General features: G+C 43.2%; 1 protein-coding gene across 6 annotated transcripts; it reads left to right on the forward strand.

Annotated features, from left to right (window-relative positions):
* sh3bp2 (SH3-domain binding protein 2) lies at positions 1–26,882 on the forward strand. 6 transcript variants are annotated; one of them, XM_086187014.1, is made up of 14 exons: positions 1–315; positions 16,049–16,255; positions 16,543–16,682; positions 16,773–16,875; positions 18,123–18,240; positions 18,430–18,497; positions 21,655–21,740; positions 21,816–21,896; positions 22,330–23,029; positions 23,756–23,885; positions 23,994–24,049; positions 24,811–24,886; positions 25,036–25,095; positions 25,166–26,880. In XM_086187014.1, exons 2-14 carry the CDS (start codon positions 16,200–16,202, stop codon positions 25,304–25,306), a joined length of 1,815 nt encoding a protein of 604 aa, XP_086043140.1. In that variant the 5' UTR covers positions 1–315; positions 16,049–16,199; the 3' UTR covers positions 25,307–26,880. The 6 variants fall into 6 exon arrangements, with proteins under 6 accessions (XP_086043140.1, XP_086043141.1, XP_086043139.1 ...); XM_086187010.1 differs by lacking the exon at positions 1–315 and adding an exon at positions 15,610–15,812 and having other exon boundaries at positions 23,759–23,885; positions 25,166–26,882; XM_086187009.1 differs by lacking the exon at positions 1–315 and adding an exon at positions 15,610–15,812 and having other exon boundaries at positions 25,166–26,881.
* The last annotated feature ends 142 nt before the right edge of the window (positions 26,883–27,024 follow it).

Raw genomic sequence — 27,024 nt, forward strand, 5'->3', positions numbered from 1 at the left:
GGGAGCGCTCACCCTGAAGAGGAACGACACGGTCAGTCCTGACGTCTGGCTGCCGCCACACGGCTGGTGTAACCTGATACATGTTGGGATTCCATCATTTTGAGTAGAAACATGTTCGGTCCTGCCTTGTGTGCCTGCCTGTCTGCATGAGGGCCAGTTTTTTTCTTGTGGTTAAAAGGGAGGTGTCGTGACAGTAGTGCACAGTAGCTCCGAAGAGCCTTGTCAAGCAGGAAGTTATCGGGGCAGAAGCTGTACAGGCTTAAAGCACCGATGACACAGACGGAGGAGTTTCACAGCTGACGCAGCACTCGATGGGTAAGTTTAGTTTGGCTTTTCAAGCTGTATTTAATGCATGATAATACCCTTAATTCAATCACAAGTGCCAATCACATGCTGTTTTCTTCTTGTTTATTTACTCATGCTCACTCAGCATTATTGTTATGATGTATGAGAGACTGAGCTACAAGGTCCTGTGTAAAAGTCCCATGTGGAGCAGTTTGTCTGGGGATTATAGTACCATATTTTCATCACGCCGTCCTTTCTTTCCGAAGCAAAACGCTCATTGTTTTAAATAATCAATGAGTTAATAGGGCAGGCAGCAGAAAGTTAATACTTCTCCCTCGCAGTTCAAATTTCTGAATGTGTGCCAGTGTTCCACCAGAAGAGGCTTCAGGCTTCCATCCTGCCACATCTCCAGGCCCATGATCACAACACCTTCCACCTTGACGCTTCATTTATAATTGTGTACCGGCATCCAACAATGCTGAGTGGGAGGGTTTCCAGCGGGTCATGTGATTTGCTGGAGACCCTACGCACAACTGCAAATCAAGCAGCTCTCATAAATGAGACGTCCCAGCTGCCAGCTTCCTCTTCAGACGTGTTCACAAAGCTGCCAAGAGCAACTTTCAATTAGGGAACCAGGGGTCATGTTAAGCCAAGGTGAAGAGGGGGGTGACCCAGTGCTGTGGCTGGTGCCTCAGGATTGGTTTTTGTCCCGGAAACACATGAAGTAGTGGCATAACAAAATCAGATATATTAGCAATCAATTAAATTAATTAAATAAATCTATTCAGATTGATTTATCACCTTAGTCTAAGCTCAAAGGCCTCAGGTTACCAAGGTCCTGGTGAAGAAGCCCCTGTGTCACTGACGACACCTGAAACAGAATAAAATGCTGACACATCAAGTCACCTGGAAGCTGAGCTGATCTCCATTCTGATGAGACCTTTACACCAGAGACCACTGAGCAGCTTTTCCTTCTTGCACACCACAGGAATGAACGGAAAACTTGATGAAGTAACAGTTAGAGCTGGAATAGCGTCATGACAGATGCGCGATTAAAGCTCAGTACCTCTGAATGCTTCTAAATTGTTGACATGATCATGAGGTGGCAGCAGCCATGTTGGGATTCCTCTTGGCGACTGTAGGAGCTGGTTTCTTGACTCTCTTGGACAAGGGTCCCAAAATTAGGACTGACAGGTCTCAATCAGCAAATGCGGAGCAACTTTTTTGTGCATATGAGCCCTGGACTGTGGTGACAGCGGCAAAACGCCCCACAAGCAGTTACACTCTAAAATTTGGAGTATCGTTAGCGTTACCAACCTTTTTAATGATGCTTGGATGCAGAATGTGGCTGAAGTCTCTCCGAGCTTGTTTGTTGTACCAGTTGGAATGTTGGCAGCATGCAGGCTTTTATTTAGAAAAGGCTGCATTCACTGTACTGCCATATATGAGGCTGAAGCCACACTACACTCTACTGGTGGCACCCTAGTACCACTGTAGGGTGACATGAAGAGGTTTCTCTTTCTCTCGAGGCCTTTTTAATGACTAGTGTGAGGTTAGAAACGTTAAAATCTGCTGAAAGGAGGACGTGGAGTGGAGCCAGTCAGAGGGAGGGTTTGAAGCGTCAAAATGGTGAAATGTAAGCAAACATAACGCTGTAATCCTTTTTTCTGGTCTTGTAAACGGGTATTCTCCCTGGTTGTATTTTCAGCATCGGTACTTGGATTGTACCCCTTTTTTGAATGTGATCTCAGGTCTGTGTGCTGGTTGTCAGAGCTCAGTAGTAGTGAGCCTGCTGCTGGTGCAGGACTGACACCCTGCCAGTGAGCACCGTGTTGGGAGCTGATAATCCAGTGTGCAGGGATTCCTCTGCCTCAGTCCGGCAGCTGTGTGGCACATGAAATTGTAGTGATGACCACATTAGCAGTGATGGTCATCATCATCATTGGCTGAAGTGGGAATGTTGATGTTTCTCTGAATCATCAGGTGATGGGCTGACCTCACCTGACAGGTGTGACTCTGGCACTGAGGAAGGATGACCGATGTTCTGACAGAGTGATGCGGGACCTCAAAGCCTTCCTTGACCACCTTCTATGTGCACTATTGTGAAAGAGGGATGTCCCCTGATGGAATGAACCTCTGGCAGGGTGACGCAGCCTCTCGCCGATAACAGCATGATAGGCTTCACCCACACACCCCAAAACAGGATAAACAGTTGGGGATGGATGGATGGATGGATGGATGGATGGATGGATGGATGGATGGATGGATGGATGGATGGCAAGTCCATTCAGTTTTCTGTGTGTCTCCACATCCGTCCATCAGTCCTGCTGCTCTGTCCTAGTAGAGCAGTTCTAGAACCTCCCTCTTTCTATGAACCTCCACCCAACAATCCTCCATGAACAAACACACCTGAGACAGCAGAGACGGAAACCTTCCTTCACCAGGCAGGAAGGTGGAGCAGATCCAGGCTCAGAGGAGACCCACATCTGCTTTGGCCTACTGGAGGGAGAGAGCGAGATGGAGGACAGGGACCGAGACAAAGACAGAGAAGGGACAGAAAAGAGAGAAATGGAGGACAGAGACAGAGGCTCCACCTACCAGTCTCCTTTTGGGGCCTCCAGGATCCAGCAGGAGCCCAGCAGCATCCTGGGAGTGAAGAGTTCTAACTGGATGGTCGGGAGCTGTGAGCTCAAGCAGATATGAAGGCTTTGATGTTGTCAGAGGAGGAATCTAGAATTCCGTTGTGGATCTGTCAGGGATCCAGTGCAGAGAAGCCATGAGAGATCTGGTCTATTCTACAAATTCTCGTTCAGTACACCAGCAGCTGGAGAGTCTTTAGGGACTTATTAGTCCAGCCTGATAGGAGGGAGTTGCAGTAATCCAGCCTGGAAGTGACAAAAGCAGGGACTAGTTTTTCTGGATCTTCTTGAGACAGGATGTGTCTGATCTTAGCGATGCTACGTAGATGGAAGAAAGAAGCACTGGAGAGCAGGGTGATGATATCCAGAATTCCTGTCTCATCAGATAAGGTGTTTCTAAGGTGTTTCTTGGGGGTGTCTTGGGGGTGTCTTGCAGCAGCTTCATTTGTTCTGTAATAGTAGAATTTGATCATTACAAGTTGACAGTCGTGACTGCAGAGGGAAAGACAAACACTGGGCTCAGGACAGCTGTGGCTCTCTGCCAGTCTGGCTCCAGTGCTGAAGAGGAACCTGGGCTTGTCCTGGTTCAACTCCATTTATGCTCAGTCGTCGGCTGCTCTAGTCTGAGTTTTAAGGCTCTCTAGCCAGATCCCACCTGACTCCTCCAGTTTGGATCAGCGCCATATTCTCTCCAGTTTCTGAGTTTTTTGTGTCAGCTGTCAGGTTTCAGAATTGCACCAAGGTGCTTGTTTCCTTTGATTCATGGTTTTGTTTTTTAGTGTGGCAACAGAGTCCAGAGTTGTTCTCAGTCTGTCTGCTGCACTGTCGATGAATGATCATTGAGGGGGAGGAGCTAAAGTTGACAGCAGGCTCGTCTATATTGACGGGACATGACAGTGAGTTCAACACCAGGGGAACCGTTTCTTCTCTGGGCTACGACATCATCAGACAGACATCTGGAAACGACAGCTTTCCTCAGTAGTGTGTAGTCTAATAGTACAAGTACGAAGGTAATTAATTGATGGTCTGATAAAATACTACTAAATGTTCAACTTCAGTTCCCCATGTCAGGACAAGGTCGAGGGTGTGGTCATGACAGTTGGAGCGCTGTACCACTACGTTCCACAGTTTGGGAACTGCTGTTATGGAACATAGATCTCTGACAATATCATGTTGAGTGCTTGCGTCAGGGCCAAGTATGAGGTGAGTCTGTTGAGAACAGAAGCTCCAGCTCAGCGCATCAGGTCTCCAGCAGGGGTTCTGACTCTCTGCACGTCTCCCACTGGCCTTCACTGCTACTCTTGGTAGCACAATACTGTATTTTAGAATAGTTTCAGGAGTTTCATCCACCCCATTTCTGACACTGTCTAGTAGATTTTTGTTTATTTATCAATTCAAAATAGAGATTCTTCCATGGATATTTTTTAATAAAACCTTCCCAGACAACTCTAGTTTTTACATCAATGAAGTATCATTGAAATACCAGGAAGTGAAAGGCTCTTAAGTTAAACCAGCAAGCAGTGGTGGCTGAAGAACAGAGCACAGGTCTAATACGTCTCCCTGAACATCCACGGCTTCTACTCACTGCCGTCTGCCGTGCACCGGTGGAGATCCTCAGCTCAGCGTAGGACAGAACCACTTTACGTAGTCAGAATTCCAGGGGTGAAGCAAATGCAAATATCGAAATGGAAATAGAACGCATATTTATTTGTTTTTTTTTAATTAAATGTTCTGTTAATTTATTTTTTTTAACAAAAATTGGGCTAAAAGAGGGAAGCGCAAAGTATTTTTATTTTAGGTAATATATTTTAACTAAATTCCTTTTAAACAGGAAGGCACATTTTATAAAGGAGAACCTGAAGTGTGTGTGTGTGTGTGTGTGTGTGTGTGTGTGTGTGTGTGTGTGTGTGTGTGTGTGTGTGTGTGTGTGTTGATGTGCATGCTTGACCAATGTATTCTTCCACTGTCAGATGGAAAGTCCCCCAGCATCTTTCTCGAGCCCTCTGTTTCTGAGTGTTCTGAGAGTGCATGACGTGTGTTTGTGTGTGTGTGTGTGTGTGTGTGTGTGTGTGTGTAAGTGTGAGTGGTATTCCACAGCCAATGACAAACTAGCTCTGCCTAAGCAGGAAGGAACATGCTCCAGCCAGTTAACCAATGAGAAGCGAGGCCACAAGGAGGAGGCCCTTCAGGAAATGACTGGCTGGGTATCAGGACGTCAGACCTCCAGCAGGCTTCCTAATCGTCACAGTTGACTGCTCTATCTGTCCTGTCCGTGTGCTTTTATTTTCTGCTTCCATTTATCATTCATTCGATTTATTCGCGTTTCCTGTGCTCACCTGGTTTCCTGTCCCGCTCGTCCTGAGTCAACCACTTTGCTGACTTTTTCAAATCTGCGTCGATCCATTGTTCTTGTTGTCGGCTGCATCTCCGTCCTCCATCGCCTCACCCAGATTGCAAAGTATGTTATATTGTGCTTTGCTGCCACTGGCATGTCCGCTCCGTCTGTGAGGAAGAAGAAATCCGTAGCACGGAGCTCCAAGCCAAGCGTCAGGATGTGTATTCAGGAACAGAGGAATGTCATGTAAGTGTGGACTTCATCTTTTGGGTCTGGCATTTTTATGCACTCCCCGTCTTCTGTCAACCCAGATGGCCTCTTCATCTGGGCCATAGCAGGACTGTTGGCCCGTACCAGTACCACGCAGGTCAGACGTACCAGTGCTGGCGAGCGTTTGGAAAATACTCCGCTTTCAAACACCTGGCATTTATTGACTCTATCAACCTGACATCTTCTGTATTGGGTCTTGTTTGATTCGGAGGGAATGGAAAGCGTTGAATTTGTTGACGCTGGGACAACTGAAGTTGAAGATTTGTTTGATGTAGGTTAATGCACTAATGGACTAATCTTGTTGTCCTTCTGGACTTTTACTATCCATCGTTGTTTCAATTGCTGGACAACCAGGAAGCGATGACTTTATAACTCATCAGAATCCCTGCCTGTAGCTGAGCAACATGTTAGCTTCCCACTCTGTTATGTCAGGTGGACATGGAACATGTTCTGTTGGGATTGTGGAGGCCACAATTTTCCTCTACAGTCCCGGTGGTAGAACTGAAAGCAGCACAGCAGCACACACAAACGTTCATTTACTGTTAGTCATCCACTTGTCTTTGTGTTGTGGAGATGTTTTGCTTGGGGCCTGATTACAGCAACTGCGTTGCAAAACTCATGATTACACCCACATACTGAAGAGGAGCTTACAGACACGTCAGGATGTGTTAACTGCAAATGGGCATGAGCACAATCAGGATATCGCTGTTACTTTGAAATGAGAAGCCCACCCTGAGCAGGTCCAGCGCTCTCTTTGGTGAAGATGATTCCTAACCGAGCGAAATGCCTCAAAAACATCTCGATGGTTCTTTCCTTGGTTGCTCCTTTGCTTCTGGTTTTGGTTTGATTTTATATTCATAAACGTGAAAAACACATTGATTTTTCTTCTTTTCCTGGGGTCATTTGAATGATTTAAAAGTCAAATAACGCACCATCACACTGGCCACCATATGAGGTGCGGACATCCCAACAGCATGATGATCTGTGAATGCTACATGAGCTTAGCATGTTAGTCCCATCCCTGAATGAACGTCACACAAATACCAGGTGGGCTTCATGTGATCCAAGAGGACACGAAGGAGCATGCTAGCCTCTCTCACTTCTTTGATGAAATACCCTGATAGTCCGTGTTTCTATTTAACCAGCCTGAACGACATGTGAAGTCTGAACCAAGCAGAATCTTCATTGGGGGCTCTCACATCCACAGCTGGTCTGCTTTGGTCCGAATAAGTGGGTTAGCTGCTACTTTGCTGCACTCTTTGTTTTGTGGGTTTGTGTTCACACTGTCACACGCCAGTGCAGGTCATTCACCTGTCATATTAACACTTCACACTGACATAGACCACAAGAGTGTGTTTGCAATGCTACAGTCTTACAATAACTAAGACTCTGACTGCTCCTTCTGATGAGCAAAGGAAAAGGCTTTCATCTGCATTCATTTCCCAGGTCAAAGACACTGCACACTTGGCACCAGTAATTCGCGGCACACTTCTGGTACAATCCTGTGACACACGTAAACTATACAACTTTTTTCTTCTTACATGTCCATGACATTTCATAAGAAAGGCAACTTCACCATTCGCAATAGAAAAGGGTCAGTCTGCTTCCTGCATGTGCACAGCGGCTGCAGTGGAAAAGGGTCTCAGTCACAAAATCATTTCCTTTTCCATTGTGCATGATAACCAGTAAAGCCCGCTGTCAGTTGTTGCCAGGGTAATTCCTGTGTGGGGTTAGTGTCAGAGACAGAGCAGAGAAAAGGCCACATTTACAGGAAACATGTTCTCATTCTCAACCTTGAGACAAGGGGAGGGTGGGCATGTGGTCAATGTTCTCGCTCTCTTCCTGCCTCTCATACGCTGCAGCCTCTGAGTCTATCTGACATTTTTGTGTCTTTACACAAGTACTGTTTTATATCAAACTTGGAAAAGTCATATCAGGCAACTGTTTGTTTTTATTATCTGAAATCCTATGTAATAGGTTTCAATTCTTGTTTGGAGGCATGCCCATATTTGGGCAAGGGAAGTAACGATGCATGGGAGAAGCCACAGGTAGAAAAAGAGGACATGATTTTACTATTTCAACTTTCTAAATGCCCTCTGCTGCAGGTGTGTGTGTGTGTGTGTGTGTGTGTGTGCGTGTGTGTGTGTGTGTGTGTGTGTGTGTGCGTGTGTGTTTGTGTGTGTGTGTGCGTGTGTGAGAGTGAGAGTCTCTTCTGCTTTTTTTTGAAGGAACTGAAGAAATTCATTTTAGCACTATAATGTTTATAATAATGTTTATACACAGTATTCACATGTGTATGTATGGGTTAGGGTTAGGGTTATGTATTTATATATATATATGTATACACACACACACACACACACACACACATACTACTATCACTACTATCACTCCATCACTCCTGTCACTACCATCATTACCTGATGCCCTACTTAGTCCAACTTGAATAAACACCCCTCATAGCGCCATCATTTATGACACCGCGACTCAGAATTCACAAACAGAAGCTCACTCACACACTAGTGGGCGTTGCATCACTTTAATTGTGTACAACGCAGGCTGTTTTCAAGAGAATTTAAAATCATTAAACCTGCATCAGCAATTCAAACTTTTCACTGTATCGCAGTCAAAACTTAAAAATAAAAGGCAACTTAAAAATATCTGATTATATCTAAAGTTTTAAGAAGTCCATCAAAAATGTTGAAGCTGAAACAATATTGTCTGCTTAATTGCACAGCATTCTTTCCCTGTGCACCTGTTGGTGGAGCTGAAGATCCACTCAGGTGTCCCCATAAGTTTTTAAAAGCACTGTCGCCTGCCAATGTCCAGCCGCGCTTTGGTGTCTCAATGCTGCCTTGGTAAAACAATTTAAGCTCTCAAATCCAGCGTAGCTCCAAACAGCAGATCCATCAGTTGCAAACAAAAGGCAATCCCAGCAGAACAATTTGCAGGGCACCATCACCACCACCACAATCACTACCATCACCACCACCAAAATCACTACCATCACCACCACCAAAATCACTACCATCACCACCATCACTACATCACTACCATCACCAGCACCACAATCACTACCATCACTACCATCACTAGATCACTACCATCACCACCATCACTACATTACTACCATCACCAGCACCACAATCACTACCATCACTACCATCACTAGATCACTACCATCACCACCATCACTACATCACTACCATCACCACCATCACTACATCACTACCATCACCACCACCACAATCACTACCATCACTACCATCACTAGATCACTACCATCACCACCATCACTACATCACTACCATCACCAGCACCACAATCACTACCATCACTACCATCACTAGATCACTACCATCACCACCATCACTACATTACTACCATCACCAGCACCACAATCACTACCATCACTACCATCACTAGATCACTACCATCACCACCATCACTACATTACTACCATCACCAGCACCACAATCACTACCATCACTACCATCACTAGATCACTACCATCACCACCATCACTACATCACTACCATCACCACCACCACAATCACTACCATCACTACCATCACTAGATCACTACCATCACCACCATCACTACATCACTACCATCACCAGCACCACAATCACTACCATCACTACCATCACTAGATCACTACCATCACCACCATCACTACATTACTACCATCACCAGCACCACAATCACTACCATCACTACCATCACTAGATCACTACCATCACCACCATCACTACATCACTACCATCACCAGCACCACAATCACTACCATCACTACCATCACTCACCACCAGCTCAGTGGTTGGGATGAAGCTGGACCCTCTGGCAACAGTAGCAGAGAGGAGAACTTTGGACAAACTGCTGGACATCCTGGACAATGTCAGCCACCCTCTGCACACTGTCACCACCAGCCAGAGAAGCCTGTTCAGCCAGAGGCTGCTCCTCCCCAAGTGCAGGACCAACAGACTGAAGAACTCCTTCATCCCCCGAGCCATTAAACTGTTAAACTCCTCACTGGAGGGGGGGAGGGCCAACAGAAGGACTGTAGGAGAGGGCTGAGCACCATTAACTTGCCCCGATAACAACCGGACACTCATGTGCAATATAAGAGACTGTACATTATTATTATTATTATTATTATTATTATTATTATTATTATTATTATTATTATTATTATTATTATAATTCTTGTTACTACTGCTACTACTATTATTATTATTATTATTATTATAACTATTGTTATATTTTTTATTATATTATATCATCATCATCATTATTATATCATCATCATTATTATTGTTATAATTTATTATTATTGTTATAATAACAATTAAGAAGAATTAATATTATGATTATTCCTGTCACTATGCACATATACATAACCATCCAGGTACACACAGGCACACGCACATGTATATATGCATATATATATATATATATATACATATATATAGTCTTTGTTTTCTCTTCTTTGCTATTTATAGTCTATTCTATGGTAACAGTGCTGTGAATGTATGTTGAGGAGAGTGCAATTTCCCTGGCGGAACGTCCAAAAGGGATTAATAAAGTAGTCTGTCTGTCTGTCTGTCACCACCACCACCACAATCACTACCATCACGACCACCACAATCAGTACCATCACTACATCACTACTATCACCATCACCACAATCACTACCATCACTATCATCACTACCATCACCACCACCACAATCACTACCATCACCACCACCACCACCACAATCACTACCATCACAACCATCACTCACCACCGCCACCACCATCACCACCACCACAATCACTACCATCACTACAATCAGCACCATCACTCACCACCATCACCACCATCACTACATCACTTCCATCACCACCACCACAATCAGTACCATCACTACATCACTACCATCACCACCACCACAATCACTACCATCACTATCATCACTATCATCACTACCATCACTACCAACACCACCATCACTATCATCACCACCATAACTACCATCACTACCAACACCATCATCACTACCATCACCATCATCACTACCATCACCACCATCACTACAATAGCTACCAACACCATCATCACTACAATCGCTACCAACACCATCATCACTACCATCACCACCACCACAATCACTACCATCACAACCATCACTCACCACCGCCACCACCATCACTACATCACTACCATCACCACCACCACAATCACTACCATCACAACCATCACTCACCACCACCACCACAATCACTACCATCACAACCATCACTCACCACCGCCACCACCATCACCACCACCACAATCACTACCATCACTACAATCAGCAGCATTCACTCACCACCATCACCACCATCACTACATCACTTCCATCACCACCACCACAATCAGTACCATCACCACCACCACAATCACTACCATCACCACCACCACAATCACTACCATCACTATCATCACTACCATCACTACCAACACCATCATCACTACCATCACCACCATCACTACAATAGCTACCAACACCATCATCACTACAATCGCTACCAACACCATCATCACTACCATCACCACAATCACAATCACTACCATCACGACCATCACCACCACAACAATCAATACCATCACTACCATCACTACCAACACCATCATCACGACCATCACCATCATCACTACCATCACGACCATCACTCACCACCATCACTATCATCACTCACCGCCATCACCACCATCACTACCATCACCACCACCAATACAATCACTACCATCACTATCATCACTACCATCACCACAACCATTACAATCACTACCATCACTATCATCACAACCATCACTACCATCACTACCAACACCACCCTCACTACCATCACTATCAGCACAACCATCACTACCATCACTACCAACACCACCCTCACTACCATCACTCACCACCATCACCACCATCCCTACCAACACCACCATCACTACCATCACTATCATCACAACCATCACTACCATCACTACCAACACCACCCTCACTACCATCACTATCATCACAACCATCACTACCATCACTACCAACACCACCCTCACTACCATCACTATCATCACAATCATCACTACCATCACTACCAACACCACCCTCACTACCATCACTCACCACCATCACCACCATCCCTACCAACACCACCATCACTACCATCACTAACATCACCACCATCCCTACCAACACCACCATCACTACCATCACTTACATCACCATCATCACTACCTGGGTGGCTGTGCCACTGAGGTTCTTCTTCTGTGTGTGACAGCTTCTACTGCGGTTTACCAGTGACCTTTCCACCCACCTGCATTTGTGTCTCTGATGAAACACATGCAAGTTCAATGTTACCTGCACACACAGAGCATGGTTAAGCCCCACACACGTGTGTCGGACACCTGGCAGCTCCATAAATGTGTGACACACACACACACACACACACACACACACACACACACACATCTATAATTCTAGAACAATCCCATCCAATCATCCCTCTCTCAAGTCTTCTGTATATTCACATTCATGTGTTATACCATGGACACTAAGCCATGAAGACTCGTCTTTATTTTTACAGCCAAATAAAGCTTAATTAGCTAATTAGCTTGTGCCAAAAAGATATTCATACACATAAAAGTGTAGTATTTATATTTACCAACCAGCACTTTGAATGTACAGGTAGTGAAAGGTGACAGTGAGTGATGATAATGTGGTTATGGTGGGTTGTTGGAGTTTAGAACGTTGTTGATGTCACTGGAAATCAAGCATGATTCGTGACATCACAATTATTTTGGACAATGTCTTTATATCAGACATGCGAAGGTCTTGTTGTGTTCCTTCATCTGTGTGTAAAGGGGATTTTATCTTTACTGTATCTGATGTCCACATGACATGGATGGACATCGTCACGTTAGGGTTTGTGGACCTGATTTAATGTACTACTTTGTTACAGTGCACTACAGTCACAGGCAGGAGGTTTTACAGGAATGCTCATGTCATTCATTTCAGTTTCTCTTTTCATCTGTGATTGGAATCAGACCTCCTCCTCCTCATCACGGATAAAGCACATCGCTCTAATCTCTAGCCTCAATTCAGAGACCACCCTTCTGTAGGTAGTCTCAACTAAAAGTGATACTTCACCCAAAAAGGGTTTTTGGCCTGTCACGTACACCTGCAGTTGGTGTAGTTAGTTGAACCAAATTGCTGGTGCTCATCTGCACCTGTTGGTAGTATAGATGAAGCCAAAGTGTTGTAGTTTGTTTGTTTGTTTGTAGTTGATCTCCAATCAAAGTGTTTGTGGATTATTGATCATTTGTCTGGATTTAGAAGACCTGGATTGTCCTGGATGACCTGGAGGGACAGTTTAGCTGCTGTTAGCCGTCAGTCTCCATTAGCTTCAAGCTATGTATACTTGGCCGGCTCTTTCTGCATTCTGGAGTTGCTAAGAAGGGATGAAGGAGGGAAAAACATCTTAATGAGCTGAATACTCCGATAAGTGAGTATCACAGAAGTATTACTTTACATAGCACCTGCCACTGACCTTGACCAGCTGTGAAGTAATCTGACTTCACAAACACAGTTTTCAAGTGTGTGTGTGTCTGTGAGCGTGTGCTAACCAAGGTATGTTGTACATCTATAATTGTTATACAGCTTCATTCCTGCATATCAACTTCAGCATGTTAAGAGTATTCAAGAAAGGATACTTTGAGAAGTAAATGTCCGGCTGACGTCTTCCTGTCAGTGGTGTGTCAGAGTGTGTTTTTTCAGTTTCATCATTTCCTCAGAGTGGAAAGTGACCTCATCTGACATCAGCATGGTGGTGCAAACAGTGTGAATCTATCTCATTCATAACTCAGCACATTTCCTTTGATAATGCTTCCAAAACTGCAGTATAATATTCAACCTTTACTGTGTAATGTTAGCTGAACTCTGTCTCTCACAAAAAAACAGACACTGATCCAAGTGAAAGGAAAGGAATCCTTCCATCAAAACCAATGTTCAATTATTGGTGCGTGTGTGGGTACAGTACTACCATGCCACCCTATATATATATATATATATATATATATATATACACACACACACATATATATATAGGGTGGCATGGTATTACTGTACCCCTGTACCCCCTTTTTCCCTCTTTTCTTTCCTTCCTAAGTACCTAAATACTGCAAGTTATTTAGCACTGTTGCTTCACAGCAAGAAGGTTCCGGTGACCAGGTGACCCAGCTGAAAACAACCTGTGTGGGGTCATAAAAGTTTCCGCCTCAGTTCAAGGAGGTGGTCTCTCTTTTCACATCCTGTTTTTGCTGCAGAAACAATTGCACCTTCAGTTCTGTCCATACCCTTCATGCAGTCATGCAAACGTTCTCCCTCTGCTGTCCCCCAAGCTTGAAGAAGTCAAGTCAGCAGTAGTGAAAGAAGGCCAAACCCTCTTTAAGTCATGTGACCAGCTTGACTGTCACTTCATCACTCATGCTTCATTTGGTGAGCTGCAGAAAATGAAATAAGGCTAAAACCAGACTTTCTGACCACTTCCCATAGATAGTATGTACAATCCCATCAGCATCATCTTGTTGCTAACCACCGCAGGAAACCCTGATAGGGATGATAAGCAGCTGGTGACCTTTGACCTCACTCACACTCAGATCAGTATTCTTTAGATGTTTTTGTGCTTCTGAAGTCCTCACACACTGAGAGGTCACAAATCCACCCTGATGACTGCTTGTCTCTCATCCTTGTTACCTGTGTAACAATCTTCTGAGTTCTCCCAACAAGAATTTCACATTTCAAATCAAAATAGGGCACAAAATTAAAAAAGCGTTTGAGGAGGTGCTGAGACGTGCTCATTGAGGAGCTGAATATGTTTTCAGATTCCTGTGCATGCTTCCCCTACTGGGTATTCAGGGGAATGCACAGCTGACTCATGTAGACGAGTTGTCTGGAGTGCAAATCAGTGGACCAGCTGAATGTACAGGCAAGTTGGCCTGAGTGAGAAGGTGCGACACCTCGGGCCTTGCCCACGCAGCAGGAGGATGGTGCTGGGGCGGTCTCCTGGACCACGCCCCCAAGCTTTGGAGAAAGGGCCTGCATGGCAGGAGGAGCTACAAGCCCTCAGTGGCAGAGGTGATGTGGGCCTGAAGGGGGCCGAGTTGCTGCGTGGTGGAGCTTTGACCTGATGGAGGAGGAACCAGTGTGGTTGGATGTCTTACACCATATTTTTGCTTATACTGCCATCATCTGGCAGTAATATGCATTGAATAGCCCAGTTTATTTCTTCCACAACATTTGATGGCAATTGACTTATTTCCACATTTCCTTCACTTGACAGTTCAGTGGTAACACACATTGTGACGGTGGTGCAGCACAAGCAGCAGGCTGAGTTGGTCCTCATACAAAGTTCTGTCTGCCCACCCAGCAGGACTTCTGACAGGTTTTACAGCATCTGGCAGCCTTTACACATCCCAATAACAGTTTCTCACTTTGACACAGGGAAGTACACTCACATTCACCTTTGGGACAGTTTGAAACACACAACATGACTAGGAGCAAAGAACTGGAGGGGGAGCTTCAGCACCGAGATCTCAGGAAGATAAGATCCCTTCATCAACAGGATTCACACACACACACACACACACACACACACACACACACACACACACACACACACATTCACCCTGTGATGTAAGTAGATGCCATTGATAGACTGGAAGTCTTGGATGAGAATGAAGATCTTCACTTAGGATGTTTATTTTGACTAATATTCTCTCTCTCACACACACACACACACACACACACGCACACACACATACTTGTTAAACAAAATCCTTGAACCCTGGCAAAAGAGCTCAGGAAAATTATGTCTTTCCTGTTTGAACTTTGTGTGTGTGTGTGTGTGTGTGTGTGTGTGTGTGTGTGTGTGTGTGTGTGTGTGTGTGTGTGTGTGCGTGCGTGCGTGCGTGTGGGTGTGGGTGTGGGTGTGTGCGCTGGAATGTATGTTTATGTATGAGACAACATGAGAGATAGAAATCAACAGTCAGGCAGAGAGAGGGATCATTTCATCAGACACTAAGACCAGCAGACCAGGCTGACTGAGCGAAGGAGTTTGAGTCTCAAGTGCATCTCTTTGGCTTCTCTTCTCCTCTGTGTCATGGACCTCCTGCCTGCATTAGCATCCTCAGTGTTAGCCTCCACAGCCAGCATGCTGAGGGAAAGCAGTGCTGTTCAGACCATCAGAAGGAGGCTGAACAGGAGGTAGGCAACCCACGAGCAGCTCACACCTGCAGCCCATGGAGACGGTCTTGTAGAAAGAGTCGGAGAAGAAAAGCTACTCTTTGACAATGCAAGAAAGATGCTTGTTTTATTTTTAGGGCTATGTGAGAAATTCAGGATCACGTTTTCAAAGTAGGAATTGAAGCGATATTAAATAGTTACTTAGCAGCTAGCGTGGTGTGCAAATCAAAACTGCCTGCATGCTCTCTCTGCATTAGGAATGACATCCAGCGCTCCAGAGTACGAGAAGGTTTCAAACTGTCAGCAGTGGAGTGGGCTACAGAAGACTCCAGAACACAGGTTCAATGGGCCCGGAAACTTGGTGGAAGGCTCTGTCCTATTAAATGCCGCTGTGTAGTTTTCACAGGAATGAGCGAGGCCCAGCATCGATTGCAGTGTCCTGCAAGAAGGCGCCTGTGTCCTCGGTTCGTCTACTTAGATACAACAACTGCATCTTTGAGGGAGCTGCAAGCGGGGCTGTGCTGCTCCGCTTCTGTGTGCTGCTGCCTTGAACGGACAGCAGGAAAAAAGTGTTCATAGATATTCTGTTCTAGATACTGAGGGTGCCAACAGTCCATCCTAAACTCTATACCCCAGACCTGCATGGGCCTGTGAAACTGTGACACAAATATGCTGTTGTCCTCATTTTCAATGTGTCACAAAGAAGCACAACAATTAAACAGTCTCCTCTTCTTCTTCCCCTCTCTGGCAGGACCATGTCGTCTCCAGAGGTGTGCTGGCCAGTGCCAATGCGAGCCATCGGGGCTCAGAACCTCCTCACCATGCCAGGAGGAGTTTCTACTGCGGGGTACCTCCACAAGAAGGGAGGAAATCAGTTCAGCCTCATGAGATGTGAGCGTTCCATGACAGAATGAGGATGCACAGGTGGATGAGGAGGAGCAAAGCCCAACATACTCAATGATCTTTTCTTCCGTGTGACAGGGCCACTGAGGTACATCATCATCCACAAGGGCTGCGTGTACTACTTTAAGAGTAGTACCTCTCCTGTGCCCCAGGGGGCGTTCTCTCTCAATGGATACAACAGGTTAGCCACTGAGTCCTCAGTCTTTTGTCATTTCAACTATGATAGCTACAGACTGTTTACTTGTTACCTTCCAAGTACTCACTCATGGAATTCTTCAGCTCGGAAAGATGTTTTCCCTCCTTCGTCACTTCTTAGTGACCACAGAATGTAGAAGGAGCCAGCCATGTATATGTAGCTTGAAGCGAATGGAGACTGACAGCTACAAACGTTGATGTAAGTTAAAAACCAACACACCATTCGCCCTGTGGTTCGGGTTCTCCCGCTGAGCAGGACCAGCTAGCTCACTGACCGGAACCATCTCAGTGTCTGAACCACCGCAGCACCAACACTGATGTGCAGGTGGTTCAGTTTGAGTTTGTGGAGTGTTTGTGAATTACTGATCGTACTTCTGATTAAGAAGCAGACGTTTGGCTGTTGCTAGCCATCTGCCTTCTTTAGCATCCATCTAAATGTACATGGCTGTCTCTTACTGCATTCTGGGGTCCCAAAGAAGTGACTCAAGAGGGAAAAACGTGTGAGAAGAAGACATAAAGGCATATTTTGCTTTAATTGCCATTGTCTTGGCTTCTCTCCACATCAAATTTCTGAAATAAAACTAGCTAACGACAAAGTCCTCACCCTAAAATGACACTTTGTTTTTTTCTTGTGTGTTGCTGCTTCGCGTGTCATAACCCGTTTTACTCCGCCCATCTTAGCTGCTACCCTCGCACGCTACTGGGGACAGCTCAGTACCTCAAATTGATGGTTGTTGTTCTTAAATAAAGCATCATCTGTTTCCATATGTCAACTGCTGATCAAAAGCATGCATTACAATACATGTTGGAATTTTGATGATTAAAATAATATTTCTCCAAGCATGTCCGAACTCTCCAGAAGAGTTCTGCTACATTTAGCTCAATGCTGCACTGTTTGACGCAGGCTTGTATTGAGAGTGAGGACTAACCAAGGAGTTCCACGTGCTTGTCTGTGTTTGTCTGGAATAGATGAAGTTTAAAAGCTGCCACACTGTAAATCCAAAACCCGGCCATGCAGATTCTCAGTGCCAGTAGTCATCTACAGTACAATAGCAAACAATGTTCGGTATCTAGCTAATAAGCTAATGCTAGTGTTTGTTTTAAGGTTTGGCATTTTATAATCATACATATTAGCATGTCACTCAACATCTTGACAGAAGCAGACATTCCTTGTTGCTGTGTGCTCATCAGCTATGCTCTGATACGAAATGTTCCGATCCTCTTCTTCCACAGAGTGATGAGAGCAGCCGAGGAGACAACATCCAACAATGTTTTTCCTTTTAAGATTGTCCACTTCAGCAAGAAGCACAGAACATGGTTTTTCTCAGCAGCCAGCGAGGAGGAGCGCAAGGTGAGAGTTGTACAGTACGCGCGCGCACACACACACATATGTGTGTGTTTGTATGTATGTATATATGTACATACATATATATGTATATATATACATATATATGTATATATATATTTTTTATATTTATATGTAATTGTGAAGTTTATATGTAAATAAATCAATATTTGTGTTGTTTTTGCTGTCTTACAGAATTGGATGCGAACCTTACGGAGGGAGATTGATCACTATAATGAGAGAAATGACACCCACATTCCAAGGTGACATACACACATACATAAATACACATACATACATACACACATACATAAATACACATACATACATAAATACACACATACATACATACACATACATACATACACACATACATAAATACACACATACATAAATACACATACATACATACACACATACAAAAATACACACATACATAAATACACGCATACATACATACATACACACAAAAATACACACATACATACATACATACACACATAAATACACACATGCATACATACATACACACATAAATACACACATACATAAATACACATACATACATACACACATACATAAATACACACATACATAAATACACACATACACACATACATAAATACACACATACACACATACATAAATACACATACATACATACACACATACATAAATACACACATACATAAATACACACATACATACATACATACACACATAAATACACACATACATAAATACACACATACACACATACATAAATACACACATACACACATAAATAAATACACACATACATAAATACACACATACATAAATACACTTACATACATACATACATACACACATACATAAATACACACATACATAAATACACACATACACACATAAATAAATACACACATACATAAATACACTTACATACATACACACATACATAAATACACACATACATAAATACACACATTCACACATACATACATACACACATACATAAATACACACATACACACATAAATAAATACACACATACATAAATACACACATACATACATACATACACACATAAATACACACATACATAAATACACACATACACACATACATAAATACACACATACACACATAAATAAATACACACATACATAAATACACACATACATAAATACACTTACATACATACACACATACATAAATACACACATACATAAATACACACATACATAAATACACACATACACACATACATAAATACACACATACACACATAAATAAATACACACATACATAAATACACACATACATAAATACACTTACATACATACACACATACATAAATACACACATACATAAATACACACATTCACACATACATACATACACACATACATAAATACACACATACACACATACATACATACACACATACATAAATACACACATACATAAATACACACATACATAAATACACACATTCACACATACATACATACACACATACATAAATACACACATACACACATACATACATACACACATACATAAATACACACATACATAAATACACACATACATACATAAATACATAAATACACACATACATAAATACACACATACACACATACATAAATACACACATACATAAATACACACATACACACATACATAAATACACACATACATAAATACACACATACACACATACATAAATACACACATACACACATACATAAATACACACATACACACATACACACATACATAAATACACACATACACACATACATAAATACACACATACACACATACATAAATACACACATACATAAATATACACATACATAAATACACACATACATAAATACACATACATAAATACACACATACACACATACATAAATACACACATACACACATACATAAATACACACATACACACATACATAAATACACACATACACACATACATAAATACACACATACACACATACATAAATACACACATACATAAATACACACACATACATAAATACACATATATAAATACACACATACATAAATACACACATACACACATACATAAATACACACATACATAAATACACACATACACACATACATAAATACACACATACATAAATACACACATACATAAATACTCACATACATAAATACACACATACACACATACATAAATACACATACATAAATACACACATACATAAATACACATACATAAATACACACATACATAAATACACACATACACATACATAAATACACACATACACACATACATAAATACACACATACACACATACATAAATACACACATACATAAATACACACATACACACATACATAAATACACACATACACACATACATAAATACACACATACATAAATACACACATACACACACATACATAAATACACACATACACACATACATAAATACACACATACATAAATACACACGTACATAAATACACACATACACACACACACATACATAAATACACACATACACACATACATAAATACACACATACACACATACATAAATACACACATACACACATACATAAATACACACATACATAAATACACACATACACACATACATAAATACACACATACATAAATACACACATATACACATACATAAATACACACATACACACATACATAAATACACACATACATAAATACACACATATACACACGTACATAAATACACACATACATAAATACACACATATACACACGTACATAAATACACACATACATAAATACACACATACATAAATACACACATACACACATACATAAATACACACGTACATAAATACACACATACACATACATAAATACACACGTACATGAATACACACATACACACATACATAAATACACACATACACACATACATAAATACACACATACACACATACATAAATACACACATACACACATACATAAATACACACATACACACATACATAAATACACACATACATAAATACACACATATACACACGTACATAAATACACACATACATAAATACACACATATACACACGTACATAAATACACACATACACACATACATAAACACACACATACATAAATACACACATACACACATACATAAATACACACGTACATAAATACACACATACACACATACATAAATACACACGTACATGAATACACACATACACACATACATAAATACACACATACACACATACATAAATACACACATACATAAATACACACATACACACACCAAGGCAATGGCCTTATTTAAAAGTCTGCACGTTTCTTCCAAAGAAACAAAGGAAGTTCTGACAAACGCCTGCCTGCCTGGCCCTCAGCAGTTGAGGGATCTGATCATGATATTTTCCTTCTAGTGACTCCGACTCTGACGACGACAACTTCTACGGCTCCGTAGAGGCGCCCATGGATATCAGACAACCTGTTGACAACACCGACGATGGTAAGAACACCTGCCACACAAACAGCAACACCTCCTCGATGTAGTTGGTGAACTATGGCTTCTCTCCACGCGTAGATTACGGTGAGGATGACGACGATGAGGATGAAGAGGACTATCTGAAGCCAGACGGTGACATCGGTGCAACGACATCTGCAGGTAACCACACTCACATGCACATCAACTTGATAGTTTTTATGGAAAGTATTTTCGCTGACTTTTGTTTCCGGGCTCAGTTTTACAGTAAAAGTACTGCACTACTACATCAGGTCAAAGCCACATCTGTCCGTCATTAGGAAGAGGAGAGCTGGTAAATCCAAGCATTTCAGAAGGAGAAAAAACTAAAACAAGCTGTCTTGGTTTCAGAAAATACAAGAATAGCAGTGAAAAGTAGTTGAACTGAAATTTGTGACTTTGATTTGTATGTTTATCAACATATTTATCAAGTTTGAGGGATTCTGTGGATGAGAGTTTCAACTGAATTAAGAAGGAGCGACTGTCACAGGGAAAAATGTGGCCCTGATGCACGAACAATTAACATTCATTGGAACAAAATTACCATGTAAAGAAGTGACTGATTCAATGTGTCCAGGTCGACCCACGGGACCGCCGCCCTCCTACCCTCCTCCTCCAGTGCCGTTGGGTTTCCAGCGCCATCAAGAATCCTGTCCAGTTTTGCACAAAGGCCCCCCTCCTCCTGTCCCATCACACAGCAGAGTCCCAACCAGCCCACACCCCAAAAAAAACCTGCACTCTGCCCCCCTTCCCTCCATACTCAAGGATCCCAACAAAGGCCCACCTCCTCCTCTCCCCTTTGCCCCCCACCTGCATGGGCACCAGTCTCCCACCGCCCCACCCCCTCCTCCTCCCAATCAAAAGAGAACTCCTCCGAGCAGGGCAGCGTCTGTTGCAGGGTACGGGACTGACACAAGAGAGCGGAAGCCTCCGCCTGCTGCAGCAGTCCATACCCCCACCACACTGCCCATATGTGACCAATTAGAGGCCAGATTGGGCCTAAATGGTCGGGCCCACCGCCCCCTTAATGCCGGAGGGTTTTCGTCTCTTAGCAACAACCAGCACAGTGGGATCACCAAGCCAAGCCTGTCAGTCCCCCATCCTGCAGTTACCAGTGCGTCCATTCATAAACCTGGGACTCCCCCCTGTCGGCCGCCACCACCCTGCCAGCCACCATTCTCTCCTCAACTTAACACTGGATCACAGCATAATCCATTGATGCCAAAATCCCCTACACCTGCTGTCAGGCCGGTCAAGCTGCCCGGAGCACCCCTTCAGTAAGTCGTATCCCCTCATATCCCCTTGACACCTGAATTGATTTACAATTATATACAAAAATGTGTTTCGCTTTAAGGCTGATGCTAAATCAAGGGTAGATTGTTGTCTACAGTCCATAATACAGACGTAATTGTAGTTATGAGCACGGCAGGGCTGAATGGTAAAACTGGTAACACATTTATTGTAGTTACAGGCTCCTAGGAAGGTACTGAATGTGCACAAACCGGCATTGGAGGAACACACACCTTCTCTCAGCCGCAGTCTGAGTGGAAGCCGTGTGTCGCAAATTCATGACACTCGGCATCAAGGGGTTAAACAGCCTAGCTTAGCATCAAGACCAGCTTTGTTTCTTCAAAATGATTCATGTAATATCACAGGTAGTGGAGTAATAGTTGGAAATACTGATAGATAAACAACAACTGATCCAAAGATAAACGTTGTTTAGTTCCCATCTTGTAATTCATAGTCGGTGTAGAGAAAAAGCATTGTCCTCGCAAACTTTGCCCTCTTCAAAACCAACAGATGAAAACACACACACCCTCCATCATACTTCATATCATCTCAAGTGCACGATATAGAAATAAAAGTGCAGACAAACAGTGCAACCTGCCGACCCGCATGAACAGCACAGGAGCACCAACAAAACAAAGTTCCTCCAGGGCCTGGCATGAGCTCAAGGGACACAAGTGTGTGATCTGCAGAAGTAAGATGTGTTTTCCCACCAGAAGAGCAACTCCCGATGGCCAGAGCTTCCGCTCATTGAGAGATGAGATGCTCACCGAGTTCAGCAAGCTCAGGAAACCAAACTCAGCCAAACATCCAGATGATGTCGACTCTGATGAGGACTATGAGAACGTAAGTGATCGGTCACTTCTAGTATCGGGACATCGTCCTTCACCTTGAGTTATATGAAAAAAATAAATGGTATTGACATTTTGTTGACCAGGTGTTTCTTTTTTACAGATGCAGCTGCCAGAATCTGTTTTCATTGACACAACTGAAACCAGCTTTGTAGAGAAGTACGGCACATCTACATTTTATTGCTATAAAGACTGTATTATGACCTCAGCAGTGACCTTCCCTAACAGAAAGTCTCTCTGATGGAAAGACCTTAACAGAAAGTCTAGCAAAACGACTCTAGCAGAAGGTCATTCTGGCAGAAAGACTCTCTGACAGAAAGACTCCCTAGCAGACAGCCCCCATCTGACTGATTGAAACCTGTGTGTGAGTGGGGGTGGATATCAATGGTTAGTGCTCACATCTTGTGTGTGTAGCTTTGAACTACAATTATGGACTCCTACTTCGTGTTACTGGCAAAACACAAACTGCACTGAGTTTTTCTGCCTTCCGTTGTGTAGTTATTTCATTGGCATGGTCTTTTTTCTATTTTGAGGCATTGCTGAATTCCTTTTGCCTCATCTCAAAGTTATTGGGCTTTGTTACGGGTTCTCTGCTGGTCTTGCTTCTGCTGGTCTTGCTTCTGCTGGTCTTGCTGCTGCTGGCGTAGTCCCTTCATGCCTTGTTAGCTGTATACTTGCAGTGGGTGCATTTTGGAGATGTTTTCAGGTGGAACAATTATCTTGCTAAACAAAACTTGTAAATATCACAATTGCCGCCGAGCTTATTTTTATCAGTCGCCCAAACCCAGTGATAAAATCCCCTTGACTTTTAGTGGGCGGATCACTTCCTGGTTGGCCAGTAAAAACAGGCAGTGCTCTGTTGCAGTTCATAATGATCAGCGCGACATCAGTATTGAGCTGTGTGATGTTCGCACCTGCAGGTTATTCAGGGAGAGTTCCATCGTTCCGCAGGACGGACTTTACGGCATCAGAAAATCTGGAACCAAAACCTCACAGGTACACATTTTCGGAGTTGTGATTCAGAAACTGTGAAACTTAAAACCCCAGGAAATATCTGGTCATACGTTGTAGCCTGTATTGTGTCACTGCCGTGGCCAGTAGCTGACACTCCTGCTCTCATGAGGTAACCTGGGTGTGTTGTGCAGGTGCTGGTGGTGTGGGATGTTAGCATCGGTAAAGCCAGGAACTACCGCCTGTTTCAAGAGGTAAGAACCTGCTGATGTAAATGTCATGATTCACACCTAGGCCATGATAACACTGTGGGTGTGTTGCTAGGATGCCCGTGTGTTTCTGGACTGTGATGTGACCTTCCCCACTCTGTCGGCTCTGGTGGAACACTACTACAACCATCCTCTTCCTCACCACGGCTCGCTGTGCCTGCAGATACCCTACACTAAAACACCAATGGATGCTTAAGCAGGAGAAGAGAGGTGTAAGGGATTCTTGTCAGCTGAAACCTGACAAAATCCCATGGAAACAAACTCAGATAAAAGTCTCAAACTCCTCAAACAGTTTAGAGTTGTTGAATCACCATGAATGGCATCTTAACCAGAAAGAGCAGCACCAACCAACCACTCACGGAACCGTCACAAGATCTGCTCTGTTCTTAAAATATTCCTGCTGCCTCTTACAGACTGGAGAAGCTTGAGATAGTTCATGGATGTGAGGTACAATGTCCACTGGTGGGCGCTGTTGTACCAAATAACAGCTTAAATCCTATCCATCCATTTTCTTCCTCTTATCCTGTTAAGGGTCCTGGGGGGGCTGGAGCCTATCCCAGCTGCCTCCAGACGAGAGGCGGGTTCACCCTGGACAGGTCACCAGTCCATCACAGGACCAACATAGAGACAGACAACCATTCACACTCACAGTCACACCTGCAGTCAATTTAGAGTATCAATCAGCCTCGTCCTCTCTTGATGTCTTTGGACTGGGGGAGGAAGCTGGAGTACCAGAGAGAACCCACACAGGAACAGGGAGAACATGGAGACTCCACACAGAAAGACCCTGTGATGGAGCCGGGGCTGGAACCCAGAACCTTCTTGCTGTGAGGAGACAGTGCTGACCACTGCACCACCGTGCATTTACTTCTTCCTTTTCTGTCAAATGTGATCACATGGATCCAGCTGCACTATAATACATTATGTCTGGATACATGTTGTGAAGTTCAACTTTTGTATGTCATTTATGATTATTGTCAGTCCTGCAACTAAGCTGTAGGTGCTGACAGATGGAGCAGAGAGAGACTGAAGCGTCACATTTCAGACAGTGAACACAGTGTCCTCTCCCACTGAATCAATCCCCAAACAAGTTCAGTCCCAAAAAACAGCCTCAAATGTTAAGATCATCTGTCGAGGTCTTCATTTATTTCACTGAGCCTCTTGTTGAGACCTCTGTGTAGTTAAAAGTGATATTAAACACATTTGGACTCATTTATGCAGAGAAATAGAAACTGTTGTGCACCCAGGAGCCACCTTTATGATGATACTGTTATTTCAAAGAGGGTCTGAGAGTCAGAGGGAGGCCAGAAGAGAAGTCTAGTTTCTGAATACGAGATCTCTGAAACTGATGCACCAACTGAACATGAGGATTTGTTTTTGTTTATTTATCTGTACAAATGAAGGATTTATGATGTTATGTATATAAAAAACATGTTTGCACAAATGTAAATATATTGTTTACATCAGAAGTATAAATTTACAGTAAAAGATGTCTTCAAGTCTGCTTTTGTTGTCAGTCAGTTTAGTCCATTCAGTTTTCTGTGTGTCTTCACATCCGTCCATCAGTCCTGCTGCTCTGTCCTAGTAGAGCAGGTCTAGAACCTCCCTCTTTCTATGAACCTCCACCCAACAATCCTCCATGAACAAACACACCTGAGACAGCAGAGACGGAAACCTTCCTTTCCCAGGCAGGAAGGTGGAGCAGATCCAGGCTCAGAGAGGACGGACAACCAAGGCAGGGAAATAAATTATACTAGAATGCACAACAGCAGAACACACCATCCTGAATAATCTTCTTTTTCCTGCTGTATGTTAAAAACACAACCTTAATGGAACTGTTCCTGTTTGGCACCTGCAGGGCTGATTTCTTGGTACCACCAGTTTTTCAGCTGGAGTCACCAAGAAGTCACACAG

Source organism: Aulostomus chinensis, chromosome 19, assembly GCF_037954235.1.
Source record: "Aulostomus chinensis isolate RoL2024-O1b breed Wild chromosome 19, RoL_Achi_v1.0, whole genome shotgun sequence".
Taxonomy (NCBI): Eukaryota; Metazoa; Chordata; class Actinopteri; order Syngnathiformes; family Aulostomidae; genus Aulostomus; species Aulostomus chinensis.

Coding starts and splice junctions, on each gene's coding strand:
- sh3bp2 (XM_086187009.1), top strand. CDS start 15,709: ATGGACCTCCTGCCTGCATTAGCATCCTCAGTGTTAGCCTCCACAGCC. Junction 16,256..16,542: donor AGAAGGCGCCTGTGTCCTCG/GTTCGTCTACTT, acceptor CCTCTCTGGCAG/GACCATGTCGTCTCCAGAGG. Junction 23,030..23,755: donor CTGCCCGGAGCACCCCTTCA/GTAAGTCGTATC, acceptor TTTTCCCACCAG/AAGAGCAACTCCCGATGGCC.